The sequence below is a fragment of the Rhinolophus ferrumequinum genome, chromosome 3 (genome assembly GCF_004115265.2).
Source record: "Rhinolophus ferrumequinum isolate MPI-CBG mRhiFer1 chromosome 3, mRhiFer1_v1.p, whole genome shotgun sequence".
Lineage (NCBI taxonomy): Eukaryota > Metazoa > Chordata > Mammalia > Chiroptera > Rhinolophidae > Rhinolophus > Rhinolophus ferrumequinum.
The window spans coordinates 75745579-75760901 of record NC_046286.1 but is presented as its reverse complement, the minus strand read 5'-3'; the positions used below and the strand labels follow the sequence as shown (position 1 = coordinate 75760901).

The following is a 15323-nucleotide window of genomic DNA, read 5'->3' as shown; positions in this document are numbered from 1 at the left end:
TAGATGACTCATATTACCCACATGCACTGCTATAAAGATTATGGATCCTAGCAATTGTTCCTCCTATTCACAGTGGAAACTAGAACTTAATAGAGAAGAAAATGTACCGAAGGCAAACTCGTCTGTAAATGATCTCTGTAAACCAATATTTATTCGGTTGGCACTAAATTAGTCGAGGCATCACAAGAACCCTTTGTCTGGGACTACGAGTCTGGCAACCATTATCTGCTCATGGAAACGACGTCTGATGACTCCACCCGGACTGGGGGTGGGGACGGTGCACCGCGTGGAGAGCTCGACTGAGAATTAAAGTGAGTGAACAAAGAGAACTCCCGCAGCCGCCTGCCAGCGCCTTGCAGCTGCAACTGGAGACGTCAGTCAGTCCCGGAAGGCTGTTCGCATTCGTCTCCCTGAGAAAAGAGCTCAAGTAAATAATTGATGGAGATTGATCGAGCCCAGGACAAAGCTTTTCAAAAAACCAGTGCATCCGATTTCGAGTGGTTTTGGAATCTTCTGCCAAGTACAGAATATGGGAGTGCAGCAAGGACTTTGAACGTGGCTACCAGTCTTCCATCTCGGGCGTGGCTTTGGCCTTTTTGTCTTCTTGCCACCCCCACCCCCACCCGTGTCTCCGCCTTATTCGCTTTCTTCTTGAAAGTAGCCTCTCTTTGGTTAGTTCTACTCTGTCCTCCCTTGCAATCCCGCCCCCTCCCCTGCCCAGTCCAGTGAGGTCAGCTCATGAATATCATGCACTTCCTGGGGAGCGTCTGGCACGGCGTGGTACCTCCGGTGTTCGCCTGCTCCGAGCCGCAGCTCCAGCTGAGCCGCGGACCGCCGCTCTGGGGCCTCTGCGTCTGCACGTGAACGCCTTTGTTTGGAGAAATCCAGGGGTTGTGGAACTTGGGTGAGGGAGCCCAAAGTCTTGCTCAGCCCGAAGATCGCATATTCTACTAATGAAGTTAAACTTTCCTCGTCTCTGAAAGACACAATAAACCCTGAGGTCCCGGGAAGATCGGAAGCAAAGCGCTGCTGATTTGCATCAACTTGGAAACATCGCCTCTGCTGAGAAGTGAGAGCAGCTCTGGATTTCTAGAGGGATGGGGATGAGAGATGGAGTGGATCAATTGGCAGATTAAATTTGAGATTAAAAGTCTTTGTTTGGGCCGTTCTGGGGTTGCTTAGCTGACGATTTCCACGAGGGAAGCCTTGAAGAGACACAGCACCGTGTCCCTGGGAGAAATACGTGACAGCGACCAGGTACCTTTGATTGTGGAAGCCGAGTTTGGGGAACCTGAGCTTTCTCCTAGGTTAGAAGTGTCTAGGGGCTGAGTTAAAATGTTCTCTGGTGGCTCTCAGCTCCGCAGTGGTTCTACCTATTTCAAAACTAAAATAATGTTGCATGGGCAATAGAACTTGTTTGGGTGGTCCACGCGGATGAAGTAGGCCACACATTCTAGGAATATGTGGCTCAGGAAAAACACCTAGAGAATAAGTTGATGGACAACTCCTCCCTTCCCACCCCCCAAAGTCTTCTTCGTTCACTATTATTTTCCAAAATGAGTTGGAAGGAGATCCCAGGAAGAGATAGGGAGGTGGAGAAGGAGCTGTCCAGTAATATTTCTTTATAAAATGAGGAATTACTGCATGTTGACTAAGTTATATTTAAAATAGACAATAACAGGAATAATGCTAGTAAGGTAACTGGCAAGTATCTCCTTTCCTAATAGGAGGGATTTTTTTTTTCCCCTAGAGCAGAACTTTCTGTCTAGTCATGCCCTTCTCAGTGCTGTAGAGAGATATTATAGTTCTAAGGAAAAGGCACCTAATTGACTAGCTGACTAGCTAGCTGATCACTAGGGAGAAAAACCCAGAAGACAATGGCTTGCTATTTTCCATATTTTAAATGCCGGTGATGGATTTATCTTTGAAAAAAGTACACAATAGAAGTTGCTCTTTCACCATGAGTGAGGATGCACCAGCCTTCTGGGTGCAAAGTCAGGATGCACTAGCCTTCTTGGGTGCAGGTTCATTCTGTCTCAGAATTTGGCATTATAGAAAGGACTGGGTACTTTAAAAATACAACTTCGCCTATGATATACCATCTAAAAATATGCTTAACAATAAAAATATTTTCTATCTAGCAATTACACTTAAAACTAAAATGATTCACAAGAACTATGAAATTTGGATAAGTATAGAAAAAGTCATCACCTGTAATTTTAAAAATTGTGCAGAACTCCCAAAAAACTTTTTTGAAAGTATTTTAAAAATTATTTCCCATAGCTAAAAAAAATCCCTTTAGACTTACTAATGACTTAACTATAGATGATTCTTAATGCCATTATTTTTGTGAAATCGAAGGTGATTTAAAGTCATTCATTATTTATGTTTTCTCTTAGAGTCTAAAGGAAATTGGATGCATTTATCTAACCAAGAACAACATTAACGGTTAGAGCTGTTTGAGAAAAGTGCATTGTATCCATAGCAATTTTTCTTCAGGAACCTCCGTCGTAACCCTTTTTCTGTAATTGACATTTGGGAATATTAAGTAAATAAAACTTTCTCTACTAAACTAGGCTTTAAAATGCAGATTTGAGGTGAGGAAAACCAAAGTTGAAAAGTCAAGGTATTGACAACTCTAGCATGTGGACATCTTTTTCTCTGAAGCGTCTTCTTGACCTTATCCTCTTTTTTTTTTTTAATCCCCTTTCCCATCAACTCTTTTCTGACTCCATGTCTTACTCTTGCCAAAACCTGTTACCTTGGGAATGTTAGGCTCACCTGCTTCCATTATCCTCAGATCTTACTGAGGTGAAGTGAGATGGAAATAGCGCCTCCCTGGGCAAAAAGAGAATTGACATTTCTGCATCATACTCTTTAAAGTCAAAGCTTCCATTAATCTCCTTCCAAATGTCATCATTTTCTAGGGCTTTCCTTGCACAGGAAAATCACCACTTGCTCTGTAACAATCCAGACATGCTGTATGCTTTCCTTTTGTTTCTGTCCCAGATTAGAAAGGAAATTTGGTGGCGGCGAGGAAAAATGATGGACCATTCTAAATCGCATCCGGTACATTCTTCCTAGACAGCCATGAGTCAGCTACCGACGGGGGGCGCTGCCCCTGCTACCGCCGCAGCTTCTGCCGCCGCTGCTGCCACAGAGGCTCGCCTGCACCCGGAGGGCAGCAGCAGAAAGCAGGCGCGTGCTCAATCACCCGCTAGACTGAGGGACAATTCGGTCCGACAGACAACCGCGGCTACCCGATCCCCGGTGGGGGCAGGCACTAAACTCAGTTCTTTGCGGCAGCAGCAATTGCAGCAGCAGCAGCAGCAGCAGCAGCAGGGCAGCAAGACCGGGGGCCGCGCGGCGCCTCCTGCCAGCGCCAGAGGAAGCAGAGGCGGGGCGGAGAAGGCGGTGCCCCTGCCTCCCAAAGGGGCCGTGCCGGGAACTGTCCAGCCATCGGCTGGTGCTGAAGCAGCCCCCGCGGTGACCCTGGCCCCGGTGGGCGGCAGGAGGCCTGGCCCGCCGGAGGAGCCGTCCCAGGAGCTAGAGGCCGTGTCTTCTAAACTGGGGGAACCCCCTCCGCTCGGGGAAGGAGGAGGAGGGGGTGGGGAAGGAGGAGGAGCCGGCGGCGGCTCCGGGGAAAGGGAGGGGGGTGCTCCGCAGCCACCGCCGCCGCCCAAGGGCTGGCGAGGGAAAGGCGTGCGCTCACAGCACAGGGGCGGCAGCGGTGGGGAGGGGGCCTCCACTTCGCCATCCGCCTCTTCTGCGGGCAAAACCCCAGGCCCTGGCAGCAGAAACTCCGGAAGCGGCGCTGTGGGGGGCGGCAGCGGTGGCGGAGGGAGCTACTGGAAAGAAGGATGTCTGCAGTCTGAGCTCATTCAATTCCACCTCAAGAAGGAGCGGGCGGCAGCGGCAGCAGCCGCGGCTCAGATGCACACTAAGAACGGCAGCGGCTGCAGCAGCCGCAACTCCCCGGTTTCTGGCGCCTCTGCCATTTTCGAGCCTCTGGTAGTCCCTTCCGCCTCCCCAATGGCGGCGGCGGCGGAGGGCCCCCAGCAGAGTGCAGAGGGCAGTGCGAGCAGTGGGGGCATGCAGGCTGTGGCGCCCCCTTCGTCGCAGCCGCACCCGCAGCAGCTCCAGGAGCAGGAAGAAATGCAGGAGGAGATGGAGAAGCTTCGAGAAGAAAACGAGACTCTAAAAGTAAGGAGGGTAGGGGGGAGACGTGGGTTGGGGGGGCGGGCGGCAGGGAAGTGTAGGCCTCGGAGGATTAGGGCGTGTCCCGACGGGAGGCAGAGGCTGATAACCTGCTAGGGAGCCTTGAAGAGGGAGGGGAACAGGAAATGAGAGGAGGGGGTTCCTAGGCCTTTTCCGGATTTAAAACAACCTGAGATTAGTAACATTAGGTTTTAACGTAAATCCAAATCTGGGCCTCCTTCGTTTTGCTAATTATCATGGTTTATCCCACATTTTCACGGAGAGAGTAAGATTAGGAGAACGGGAGAAGACCGAAAGAGGGCCCGTTTTTTCTAGTTTCTCCGTGGCACTCCTGTCTCCTGGAGAGAGGGGCAATGAAGATGTGAATTTGGAGTTAAGATGGGGTGTGCATGGTGTATGTCAGCGGGGTCGGGGGGCGAGGCTAACTTTGACCCGCGGCCTGTCACCTCCTCAGAACGAGATCGATGAGCTGAGGACGGAGATGGACGAGATGAGGGACACTTTCTTCGAGGAGGATGCCTGTCAACTGCAGGAAATGCGCCACGAGTTGGAGAGAGCCAACAAAAACTGTCGGATCCTGCAGTACCGCCTCCGCAAAGCCGAGCGCAAAAGGCTCCGCTACGCGCAGACGGGGGAAATCGACGGGGAGCTGTTGCGCAGCTTGGAGCAGGACCTCAAGGTCTGTGGCGAGGGAGCTCGGGGCGCGCGGCATGGCGGCGGGTGGGGACTCTGGACAAGGGCTCTTCGTGCTGAAAGGAAAAGAGCTTTAGAGGCACAGATTTTCGCAACTCTGACTCCACAATATCAGTCCCGGAAGGAGACGGGGAAGAACAGACAGGTGGATCTGAAGAGCCTAGTGTGTGGAAGGCCTTGAGGAAGCTTGCGAGCTCTGTGGACTCGCTGGGAACTAAAGGCCTTTCTTCCAGAGGTGGTGGGAGGAGGGCGCCTCTTTTCCTGGCAGCAAACAAGGGTGTGGCAGAGCGCAGGCTCTGGCCTTGATCTGGCCCCCAGAATCTACCTTCCCAATAAAGGCCAGGTGGAATCCTGCACTCCAGAGCAGTGCGATGAGGACTCCTCCAGAGTAATTGAAGCCCTGTATAGGAAGGGACAGCACTGGAAAGGTACGAGCTGAGATTCCTCTCTGCCAGGCGCCCCCCCACCCTCCACCCCATCTTTCAGGACTCCTTCCGTTCTGTACTTACCACTTCCATAACTCCCCAAAAGGAAAACTGTGCCACTTGAGACCTCCTTTGGAAGTAAAGGGAGAGTGAAGTAAATGAAATAAATACTTTACATTCTTTTTAAACGTGAACTTGTTTCTTCAGAATCTCCGCCAGTGGAAAAATCTGAACTTTGAAAATGCGTTTTTTAGACACCTGTGGTCTGTTCTGTTCAGTCTGGCTGTAAACAGATTCGTTGACAGTGTAAACCAGATGTGATCTTTATGGCCTTGGACAACCAAACAAATGTAATTTTATTTGTATTGACTTCAAGACATAAAAATCAAGTGTAATTATACTATGTTTGTCTTAAAGAAAGCTATAAAAACCATTTTATGAAAGTTGTTGCATTATCTCTTTTTTCTTTTTGTAACCTTTGTTGAGTATTCACTATGCACCAGGCACTGTGGCAAGGATTGTTTCATATATTATTATCTCACTTAGTTCTCAAGAAGAAAAAATAAGGTAGGGATTATTAATACCGTGTTTCCCGGAAAATAAGACCTACTCCAAAAATAAGCCCCAGATAAGATCTCATCCAGATAGACACATTTAGTATGTTACGAATATGTTCCAGAAGATGACATGATTGTAGTTGCATAAATGTAGATTGTTGTACATGAAAAAATAAGACATCCCCTGAAAATAAGCCGTAATGGAGCAAAAATTAATATAAGACCCGGTCTTATTTTCAGGGAAACACAGTAGTATCATTTAACAGATGCCTAAGCTGAACCTTTTACAGAGGTTAAGTGCTTAGCCTCTCCAGCCCTGGAACTTGGCTAGAGAGGTAGCCAGGCTGGCTCCCCACCCAATCTATAAACACAGCCTATGTCCTGAGCCACTACACTAGACAGCTCCTCTTTTCTTCCAAACCCTGAAATTTCCAAGATAATCTCAAAACAGGAGGCAAAAATGCACAGTTACTTTTTAAAGAACAATCTTAAGGGCTAAAATGGTTCCTAAAACTAAGCACCTGAAAGTACAGAATCGAAATTCATTCTCCACACCCCACTTGTGGAAACTTTGTTTTCATGTCTTTAAAATGATGACAATAGAAGTGTCTACCTCACAGGTTTGTTGCAGAATTAGAGATTAGAGGAGATATGTGAAATTCACTACATGTGATAAAACGCAATTGAACGTTTATTACCACGGTGTAGTATAGAGGTTAAGGGAACGGAGTCGAGAGCCAGACTAGCCACTTGTTAGCTGTGTGACATTGAGCTTATTACTTCATATCTTTGAGATTTAGTTTCCACATCTATAAAATAGGAATGAAAATTATACCTATCTCATGAGGTTATTGTAAGGGTTAAATAGTTTATATATTGAATGGCTTATATATAAAGCATCTAGAATGATGCCTGCATATGGAAAACATATGAGTATTGGCTCTTAATACATTTAATATGAATATAACTTTACCCCATTTATTTTGTTGTCTTTAATTATATTTTGTTACAACACTTTAATTTAGGTTGCAAAGGATGTATCTGTGAGACTTCACCATGAATTAGAAAATGTGGAAGAAAAGCGAACAACAACAGAAGATGAAAATGAAAAATTGAGGCAACAGCTTATAGAAGTTGAGATTGCAAAGCAAGCTTTACAGAATGAACTGGAAAAAATGAAAGAGGTTAGTATTCAGTTATCTCATGATGTGCTATATATTTTTAGCTCTTTAGAAAAGAATCCTGAGGACTAAGGTGACTATTCAAATAATTCCATTTGTTATGATTATAAGACAGTTTGTTGTTCTTAATATAGTAACACATACATGAGTTCATACTAATGAACAAGTAGCAAAGAAAAAATTTTGACCTCAGTCCTTTTTCTAACTTGACATATATGAGCTGTGACTGTTGTTTCATCCTGTGTCATCTAAACATACGTTAGTGAAATAAATTACGTAGCTGTACCAAGCACAAAGGGCCTTGTGTTAGCAGAGGGATGGAGCTAGTTCTGTGAAATTACTACTGAGTTCACCGAACCGCAGACTTTTAGGATGAAAAAGGCCATAAAGGCCATTCAATTGAATCAAATCGAATCTAATCATTGCTTGAATCCTCCTTATAACAAAACCTCCAAATGCTTAGAACATCACCAGTGACTAACCTTCAAAAGATCTGCAGTAGTAGCCAATTCTATCACAGTATAACTCCATTTAAAGGTTTTCTTTGTTTTGAGTTGAAATCTATTTAATTGCAACTTAAACCAATTCATCTTAGTTCTACCCTTCAGGGTAGAAGAGTAAGAGTTCTGTTCCACATCAGCTATTTCAAGATTCTGCCATGTTTCCTCTGAATCACCTCAGAGAACAAAATAAATATCGAAGAAAATAATTGGAAGAGAAAAGAAACAAAAGTCTATCAAAAAATAATTAGCTTTGTGATAAGTAACAACATGAATTAAAATATTCTTTGAAAACTGCCTGAGTATACAGTGCAACTTGTAAAAACTATTATTGAGAATTACCAAATACACACGTGGTCCTTTGAACATTTTCTTCTGCTTCAATATGCAGAATTTAAATGAAACTCTTAATCTTTCCATGGACTAACTGAGATATCACAGTTTTCCATTGCTATGCTTATTTCAGAATGGTAGAAAATATATGTACCGTGTATCAGTGAAAATATCAATAGTCTGATTAAGAATATGTATCAGGAATTTGTAGAAAACTGTTTCAGTGAGGTAAATTATTTTGTAGTCTTAGTTTCTATTTATACTATCCTGACTTTATACATTTTTTTTTAACATAGCATTTTAATGATATTTAATTATTGGCTAATGCCTAAGGGTGTGCTACATAGAAAATCATGGAGACTGGGAGCCATGTGACTGTCTTCATAGGTAACTAACTTGGTGACTTAAAAGGCCTCTAACTTCTCCTTGCCCCAGTTTATTCAGTTTTAAAATGTTGTTTTTGATGATTCTTAACATCTGTGGCTATCATTACTTTTGTCATGAACTCCAAGACATTACAATTAAAGAGCAGCATAGGTTTATTTTCTAAAGTCAAGAGATTAAATATGAAATTAATACAGATATGTTTCTTCAATGGTAATATACTGTTGAAGTGTGTAAAAAATTGAAAATTTGACTTCCAGGAAAGAAATAAAGGGGGTACCTGTATTAGATTGTTAGGGCTGCCATAACAGTACCACAAGCTGGGTGGCTTAAACAATAGACATCTATTTTCTCACAGTTCTGGAGGTGAGAAGTCCCAAATCAAGGTGATGGCAGGGTTGACTCTTTCTGAGGACTGTGAGGGAGGATCAGCCCTAAGCCTGTCCTTTTGGCATGTTGATGGCTGTCCTCATGTTCACATGGCATTCTCCCTGTTGCTCTCTGTGTCCAAATTTCCCCTTCTTACAACAACACTAGCTGTATTAGATTAGGGTCCACCCTAATGACCTAGCTGTAGCTTGATTGCCTCTGTAAAGACCCTATCTCCAAATAAGGTCATCATCTGAGGTACTTGGGATTAAGACTTCAAAGTATGAATTGGGGGGTGGGGCCACAATTCAACCTAGAACAGTAGTCATTAAATACCTTTTGATGGGCAAGCAAAGAGAAAGTTTGTTTTTTGCTCCCATTTGGCTCATCCCATGTTCACATCTCATTTACCTTCTCCCATATTCTTTGTTTATTCAATTAAAAACATTCAAGTCAAAACAAACTTCATTTGATGCTCAAGGATAAAAGTGAAATTCCTTGTGATTTGGTGTCATGTGCAAGTTTGTCAAGTGGGTATCTGGAAAGTTGGGCTTAAGAATGGCATAAGAGCTTTCTGATTTTCATCCTGTGTCCAGGAAAGGAGAAAATGTCTGTAGAATACCTGTCCATTAGACAGATGGGCCTGCTCCCATCTTGAAATAAAATCTGGCTACCGGGAAGCAGGGCTGGAATCTAGGAATATCCTCAGGAGAATCATTGTAAAGATGCATTTCCTTGATTCTGTTTCTCACACTCCTCCCTATAACTATTTCCGCCTTCAGGGCTCTAACTCCGTGTTGAGAAAACACTCTTAACAGCACCAAGCAGTGTAGGTACATATATATGTTCATGTCAAAGAGGCAATTCACATTCTCCTTGGAGTTACAAAATCCAAATTCCAATCCCTGATTAGAAACTACAATAGTAAAAGTGTAAGAAATTTAGAAGCAGGTATGCAGCACACCAGCTTTTAATGTAACCTTTTATTAAAAAGGGGCTCTGAAATAGCATTTATAGTTTAAGAAGATGGGGGTAGAGGAATTGAAATAGAGAAGAAGAGCAAGAGAGTGGAAAATAAAGATCTGAGGAATTCTAAATGTCATAAAGGGGAAATGAAAAATATTCTGGTAGGAAGTTCCATAATAATTCATTTGAGGTTGACCTTTATAGTGTTCAGAGAAGTGTCAGAAATAGAAAAAATAGTTTAAAAATATGTTTAGAAATCAGCAATGTATCACTTAAATAAGATTTTTGTAGTAGTGATTTTGTTACCCACCAAGAAGGTAAATATTAAAACTGAGCTGCAATAGTAACTGGCTTACTTGCAGGGTAGGAGCTGTGCGTTTGAAGACTGACTTGTCCCTTTATGATTGCAACAGCTTCAGGTAACCATCTGCTTCCTTGGTTATAAAATGAAAGCATATTCAAGTCCTTGGTGACTGTTAACCACATGACTGTTAATCCCTTTGTGGAATTCTACTAGTGGCAAAAATAGAACCAGGCCATTATGAAGAGAAGATACTAGTTATGGAGTGAAATCAAAAACCATGTTGAATAGAATATACTGGAGAGAAGCAATCCTCCAACTCCCTGAGTTTGCTTTCTCATATGGAGACATAGATGTACAGCTCTACTGGGACCAATAGGCCATCTGTTGGAGTTTGGCAACCCTTTACTAAAGGTTTACCTGGCTTCAAAGGTGTTGACCAATCGCTCTTAGGGCTGGTGGCCGCACAAAACCCTGTGGACCTGCTCACATCCATCTGCTTATCTTGTCCGCCTCAGAGTATGGAGTAGGCATCTGGGGGTGAGAAGAGTTGAGTAGAGACAGGATGGAGGTAATTAGTTGAGTCTACAGCACTTCATTGCTTATTTTGAAACAGCTGATATTCTGCCAACAGCGAACAAGAGGGACCTCTTAGGATGCTGTATTAGAATCTTAATGGCATTCTCATCCTGATTAGAAAACATTGATTGCTACTAGCAGCATGCTCTCTTGCAATAGAAAAAGGCCTTTACCTTCATGTAACCTGGGAAAAATGATGGTCTATCTTTCAGCATCACAGAGAGATAGAGGTTTCTGTGAAAGCTATTTCATGGAAATTATGACTAGCTCTTTGAATGCGAGGACAAGTTAATGTACAGATAGCATAAAGTGAGGGTCTGGAGAAAGCCCTCTACAGTACATTGTCTGTGAGAGGTGAGTCTCTCCATTTAATTGAAGGCCGCTGCCCTTCGTGAAGTCCTGCTGCTGTAGGAAGAATCCTCTCATATCACCTTTAAAGTCTGGTACTTGGAGAAGCATTGATAATAGACATTTGAGCAGATAAATAACCAACAGAGGATGTTTGAAAGTGGAAAGAGAAAAAAGTAACTAAGTGATGATGATAACTGTTTATTAGATCTTTTTTTATTTCAGAATCTGTTGTCTCATCTCACCCTCACACAAGAGTCTTAAAAGAAAATGATTCTCTTAACTTTTCCTGGTCTTTGCTCTAGAGGGCTCTTAACCGGCCTACTACAAGAGCACAGGGGATTTTTGTTTTCTTTGTATTTGGTTAATATATCCTATCTATTACGATGAACTTTCATTCTAGAACAAAAAAATAATTAGTTCTATAAATTTCAACAGTAGTGTCACTGGGGATTTTTTTTGTTTTGGTCTCTACTGTAGAGAGTATGTCTGTGTATTCAGACTCTCTTTACAGACAGAACACATTAATAAACAAATGCTTGTCCTGCATAATTATAATTACCTATTTATTTTTTATATAAAATAAAAAACTGATTGTGACTATGCTTGGTTTTGATAGGACATACTTATTGAAAGTGCAAAAAGTAAATGCTGAGTGATAAATTAGCAAAGAATCAGCCTAAGAGACAGTTGTAATGGGGAATTTCTTTGGCATTTTGAATATTTCCTTCTGGTTCTAGTAGTTTCTTAATAATTTGGGAAAAAATGTAACAGTAGTCATTGATATTTTAAAATGAAATGATCATAAATATTTTGAAATGCATCAAACACTATTACTCTAGTCATATCTTCTCGGAGAAAAGTTTCTTGAATTAAAAACAAGGAAGAGTGTGCCAGGTAAGCATAGGAAGGCTTGTCTTTCAGGAGGTCACCGTGTATTTTTAAAGATACATTTATTTAGGAGTTGTAAACTTTTTTGGATGTTGTTTCATGGGATTACATATGCAGTTGCATGTACTGTGAAGTGATTCCCAAGACTCAGTCTTGGGTAAGAGGCTTGTTTTCTTTTACTGAGATGCCAAGCCTCCAGCAAAGCAAAGTAGTGCACAGATCAGAAGATCCTTGTTGGTGGATTATTTTCTGAAATATATTGAACTTTTATTATACATTTCAAATTTCTGATTTTTTACATAAAAATACAAGTCAGCATAACTCACGCTACATAGTTGATTAGATCCCAGTTCCTTTCTTTTGAACTTTATATTCAGTAAGGCACTATAAAAATGTAAGTTTCACCTGGTTAAGCATGTCCTATTGGGTTGCAGTTCCCAGTTGAAATAGCCATTGATTTTGATGTGTGCAACATCCTGAGCTTCATAGAAATTGTTCAACCAACATATGTTGAAATGTTTGTTGCATTTGCTGATAAACTATATCCATGGGAGTTAAATCTCCAACTGTGAACTCTCCCAGTTTAACAGAGGTTCAGGGGCTCTAGGCTGAACATAGTGATTCACCCTTGTGACATGAGCAGCTTCCCTATGTTTAAATATATATGCTACCTACAGAGTTATTGGAGAGTCGTTTACTTCTCTATCCGACTTACCATAAAAATGGATTTGAAATGGTTTGCAATAAATCATAAACATTGAAAGGAGGGTTTAAAAATTTAGTCAAGTAAGAATTCTGGGAAGATGAAGGCAAACTTAATCCAAGTGATGTACATTATTATGAATTGCTCCGAGTTTAGTAGTAATCAAGGCAGGGAGAGAAATATTGAAAGAAATTCTTTCCTGGCCGTGCCAGATACTGAGGCAACTCTTGAGCTTCATATGAGGCCTCCAGTGGAATCATGAAGAAAACCACTTATAGCACAGCAGAATGTTGACAGTTATAAACAAACTTTATTTACATGGCAACCAGTGGATGGATGAGCCTTCTAAACTATTGTCAGTTCTCATCTACACAATCAATCAATTAGGAATTAAAATTTTGCAGAAAATTAAATGAAGGCATTTTGTCAGTAGCTGTGAATTTGTGGTTTTTTAGAAGAAAAAAATATATATATATACATACATATATATACATATATATATATGTGTGTGTGTGTGTGTGTGTGTATGTATGTATATATATCATGGAGTCTGAAACTGGCTTTGAGGCCTCAGTTCTCATTCCTGTGACCTTGAGCAAGTAACTTGAAATTTATAGGTCTCAGTTTCTTTATTCATAAATGTGGAAGTCATACTAAATGCTCTCAAAGGTCCCTATAAAAATGTCATCTTTTATTTGGTCAGTTATACATCTCTGTTCACCCCAAAAGTTTTATTCACAGTCAGGTAGGTTATTCCATTTCATTATAATTATTTTATTACTGTAAATATCTTTTTCACTTATTGAAAGGTCATTTATTACCTGTTGTGGTATGGCCATATAGATACCACAGAGGATACAAAGATATAGATATCAGTGCTGAATTAAACAGTTTGCACTCACTGAAGGCACTGCTGAGGGGTTTTGAACGACAGAGACTAAGACCTGCAGTGCTCTCTGGTGTTGCTACTGCTCAGCATTCAGGGCCTGGTTTAGTGAAGAAATCAGAACTGAAGACATAGTGTGCTGGGCTGAGGACAAGTGGAGCTTTTGGAACGTGAGACACACTTTGGATGTAGCCTTAGGAGACTACAATGACCAAAGAATTCATCATCTTTTCGATAACAAAAAAACCAGAATGTTGAATAATGGTACCTATACATTCTAATTTGTGCAGAAAGTCTCTGAGGTGGGTTCTTGAACCATACAGTTCTCGGGGGTGAAATCTACCCGTGGATGGCTGCCAGGCTCTCACCGTAGGGGGTGTGGCACATGAGTTAATGAGTGCTGCTTATCAGTTAAACACCCAAACATTTATATTTCATTATTATTGAAATTTAATTTATTTTCAACCCCATAGGACTTCTCTGGTGTTTTTTGACATTTGAAGTCTTTACATTTCCAAGAGCATAAAAAGAATCTCTTAGGGGTTACTTGGCCTTTGTGTGTGTGACAGACAAAAACCTCATGGAGAACCACTTCCATTGAACAACCTAGGTCCTTCCTTCCTTAAGGGACTCTGAGGTTGGAACTGTGACCTGACTCGTCCCCATGATGCCTTTGGGCTTTTGGGGCAATAATTCACAACAATATTCTCTACTACTCCCCTCTCTCCTGGCCACTCTTGGCTGCCTGAAGAGGACCTTGCCGCTAGCAGTGGCAGAAAATAGTTTATGTTCTCTGTCTCAGTCTTTTCCTTGAGGCTAAAAACCAAAAACTTTGGTCTGACTTTAATTTAACAAACTTTTAAAGCAAACATTTATTGAGCATACATATAGTGTACATGAGGGGATACCCCCATGAGAGTAATTCCTGACCTCAAATTAGTTACTTTTTTATAGAAATGACAACCTTGTACAAGTTGTATTTTGACAATTACACATATCATCACTATACTGAATACTTTGATATACATTATCTGAGGACAGGAAGCTCTATGCGACAGGGCTGATACTTGTTTTGAATACTGTGGCACAATCAACATCCGGTTCATTGCCTGGCATGTAGTCAATTAGACCATATTCTTCCCTAATATTGTAACGTCATTTCATATTTAATTTGCATAAATCTTTTTCCTGCACTAGACCATAAACTCCCTGACAGCAAGCACTGAGTGTCTTCATCATCGTGTCCGTAACAACCAGAAATTGTTGACCCAGAGTTGATAAACACTAAATAATTTTGAAAAAGAGAATGAATGGAAATTAGCAGAGGTGTTTCAGGCCCTCTTCTGCAGAGAGAACAAGTAGCGTGACTCAGAACCAGGGCTCTTTGCACAGTGCTTATTAGTGCCGTACAAAAAATCAACAGGAAGCAGATGAGTAACTGCAGCCTCGCTCGCTTCCAGAATTAGGTCTCCTGAGACTTTGCTACCTCCCAGAAACTTCCTGTCCTCTACCTTGCTTCTCTCAAACCCCACCTATTCCCCAGAAGCAACAAGTCTTCCCTGAAACAAGGTCTTGTGGGCTGTTTGGGAAGGGGAATGAGGACCGGAATTCAGGAACATGGGGACAACTCTGACGCCCAGGACACCAGCTCTGCAGTTTAACTTCTGTGTGCTTTGCTGAGAAATGCGAAATGCAGGTTAAGAGAATGAGAGAAAACTGCAGATCCTGTCACACCCAAAGACTATTCTATTAAATTTGCTTTAAATCTTCAACGTTGGGGACGGTCAGTTCAGCAGTTAATTTGGCTGCAAAGATACGGAAAATTACCCTATGGCTGCAGTTACTGGATAACCACCAGTGTGGAGTGCTAATTATGAGCCAGTCACTGTGCCAGATACTTTATGTATAATTATGTTGTTAATAGTTTCATTTTAGAGATGGACACTGGAGGCTCAGAAAGATTTAATATCACGAGTAAGCAGGCCGGGT

The 15323-nt window shown here is 42.0% G+C and overlaps 1 protein-coding gene across 4 annotated transcripts in view; it reads left to right on the top strand.

Annotated features, from left to right (window-relative positions):
* Positions 1 to 220: 220 nt before the first annotated feature.
* SOGA3 (SOGA family member 3) overlaps positions 221 to 15323 on the top strand; it is a 38237-nt gene continuing 23134 nt past the window's right edge. Inside the window, exons 1-4 of one of the 4 annotated variants that reach the window (XM_033095521.1) lie at positions 221 to 1257; positions 3010 to 4203; positions 4673 to 4897; positions 6919 to 7077. In XM_033095521.1, coding sequence (XP_032951412.1) covers positions 3091 to 4203; positions 4673 to 4897; positions 6919 to 7077 — 1497 coding nt within the window. In that variant the 5' untranslated portion in view covers positions 221 to 1257; positions 3010 to 3090. The remainder of the gene's footprint in view (positions 1258 to 3009; positions 4204 to 4672; positions 4898 to 6918; positions 7078 to 15323) is intronic. The other 3 variants (XM_033095531.1, XM_033095511.1, XM_033095501.1) reach the window with 3 other exon arrangements.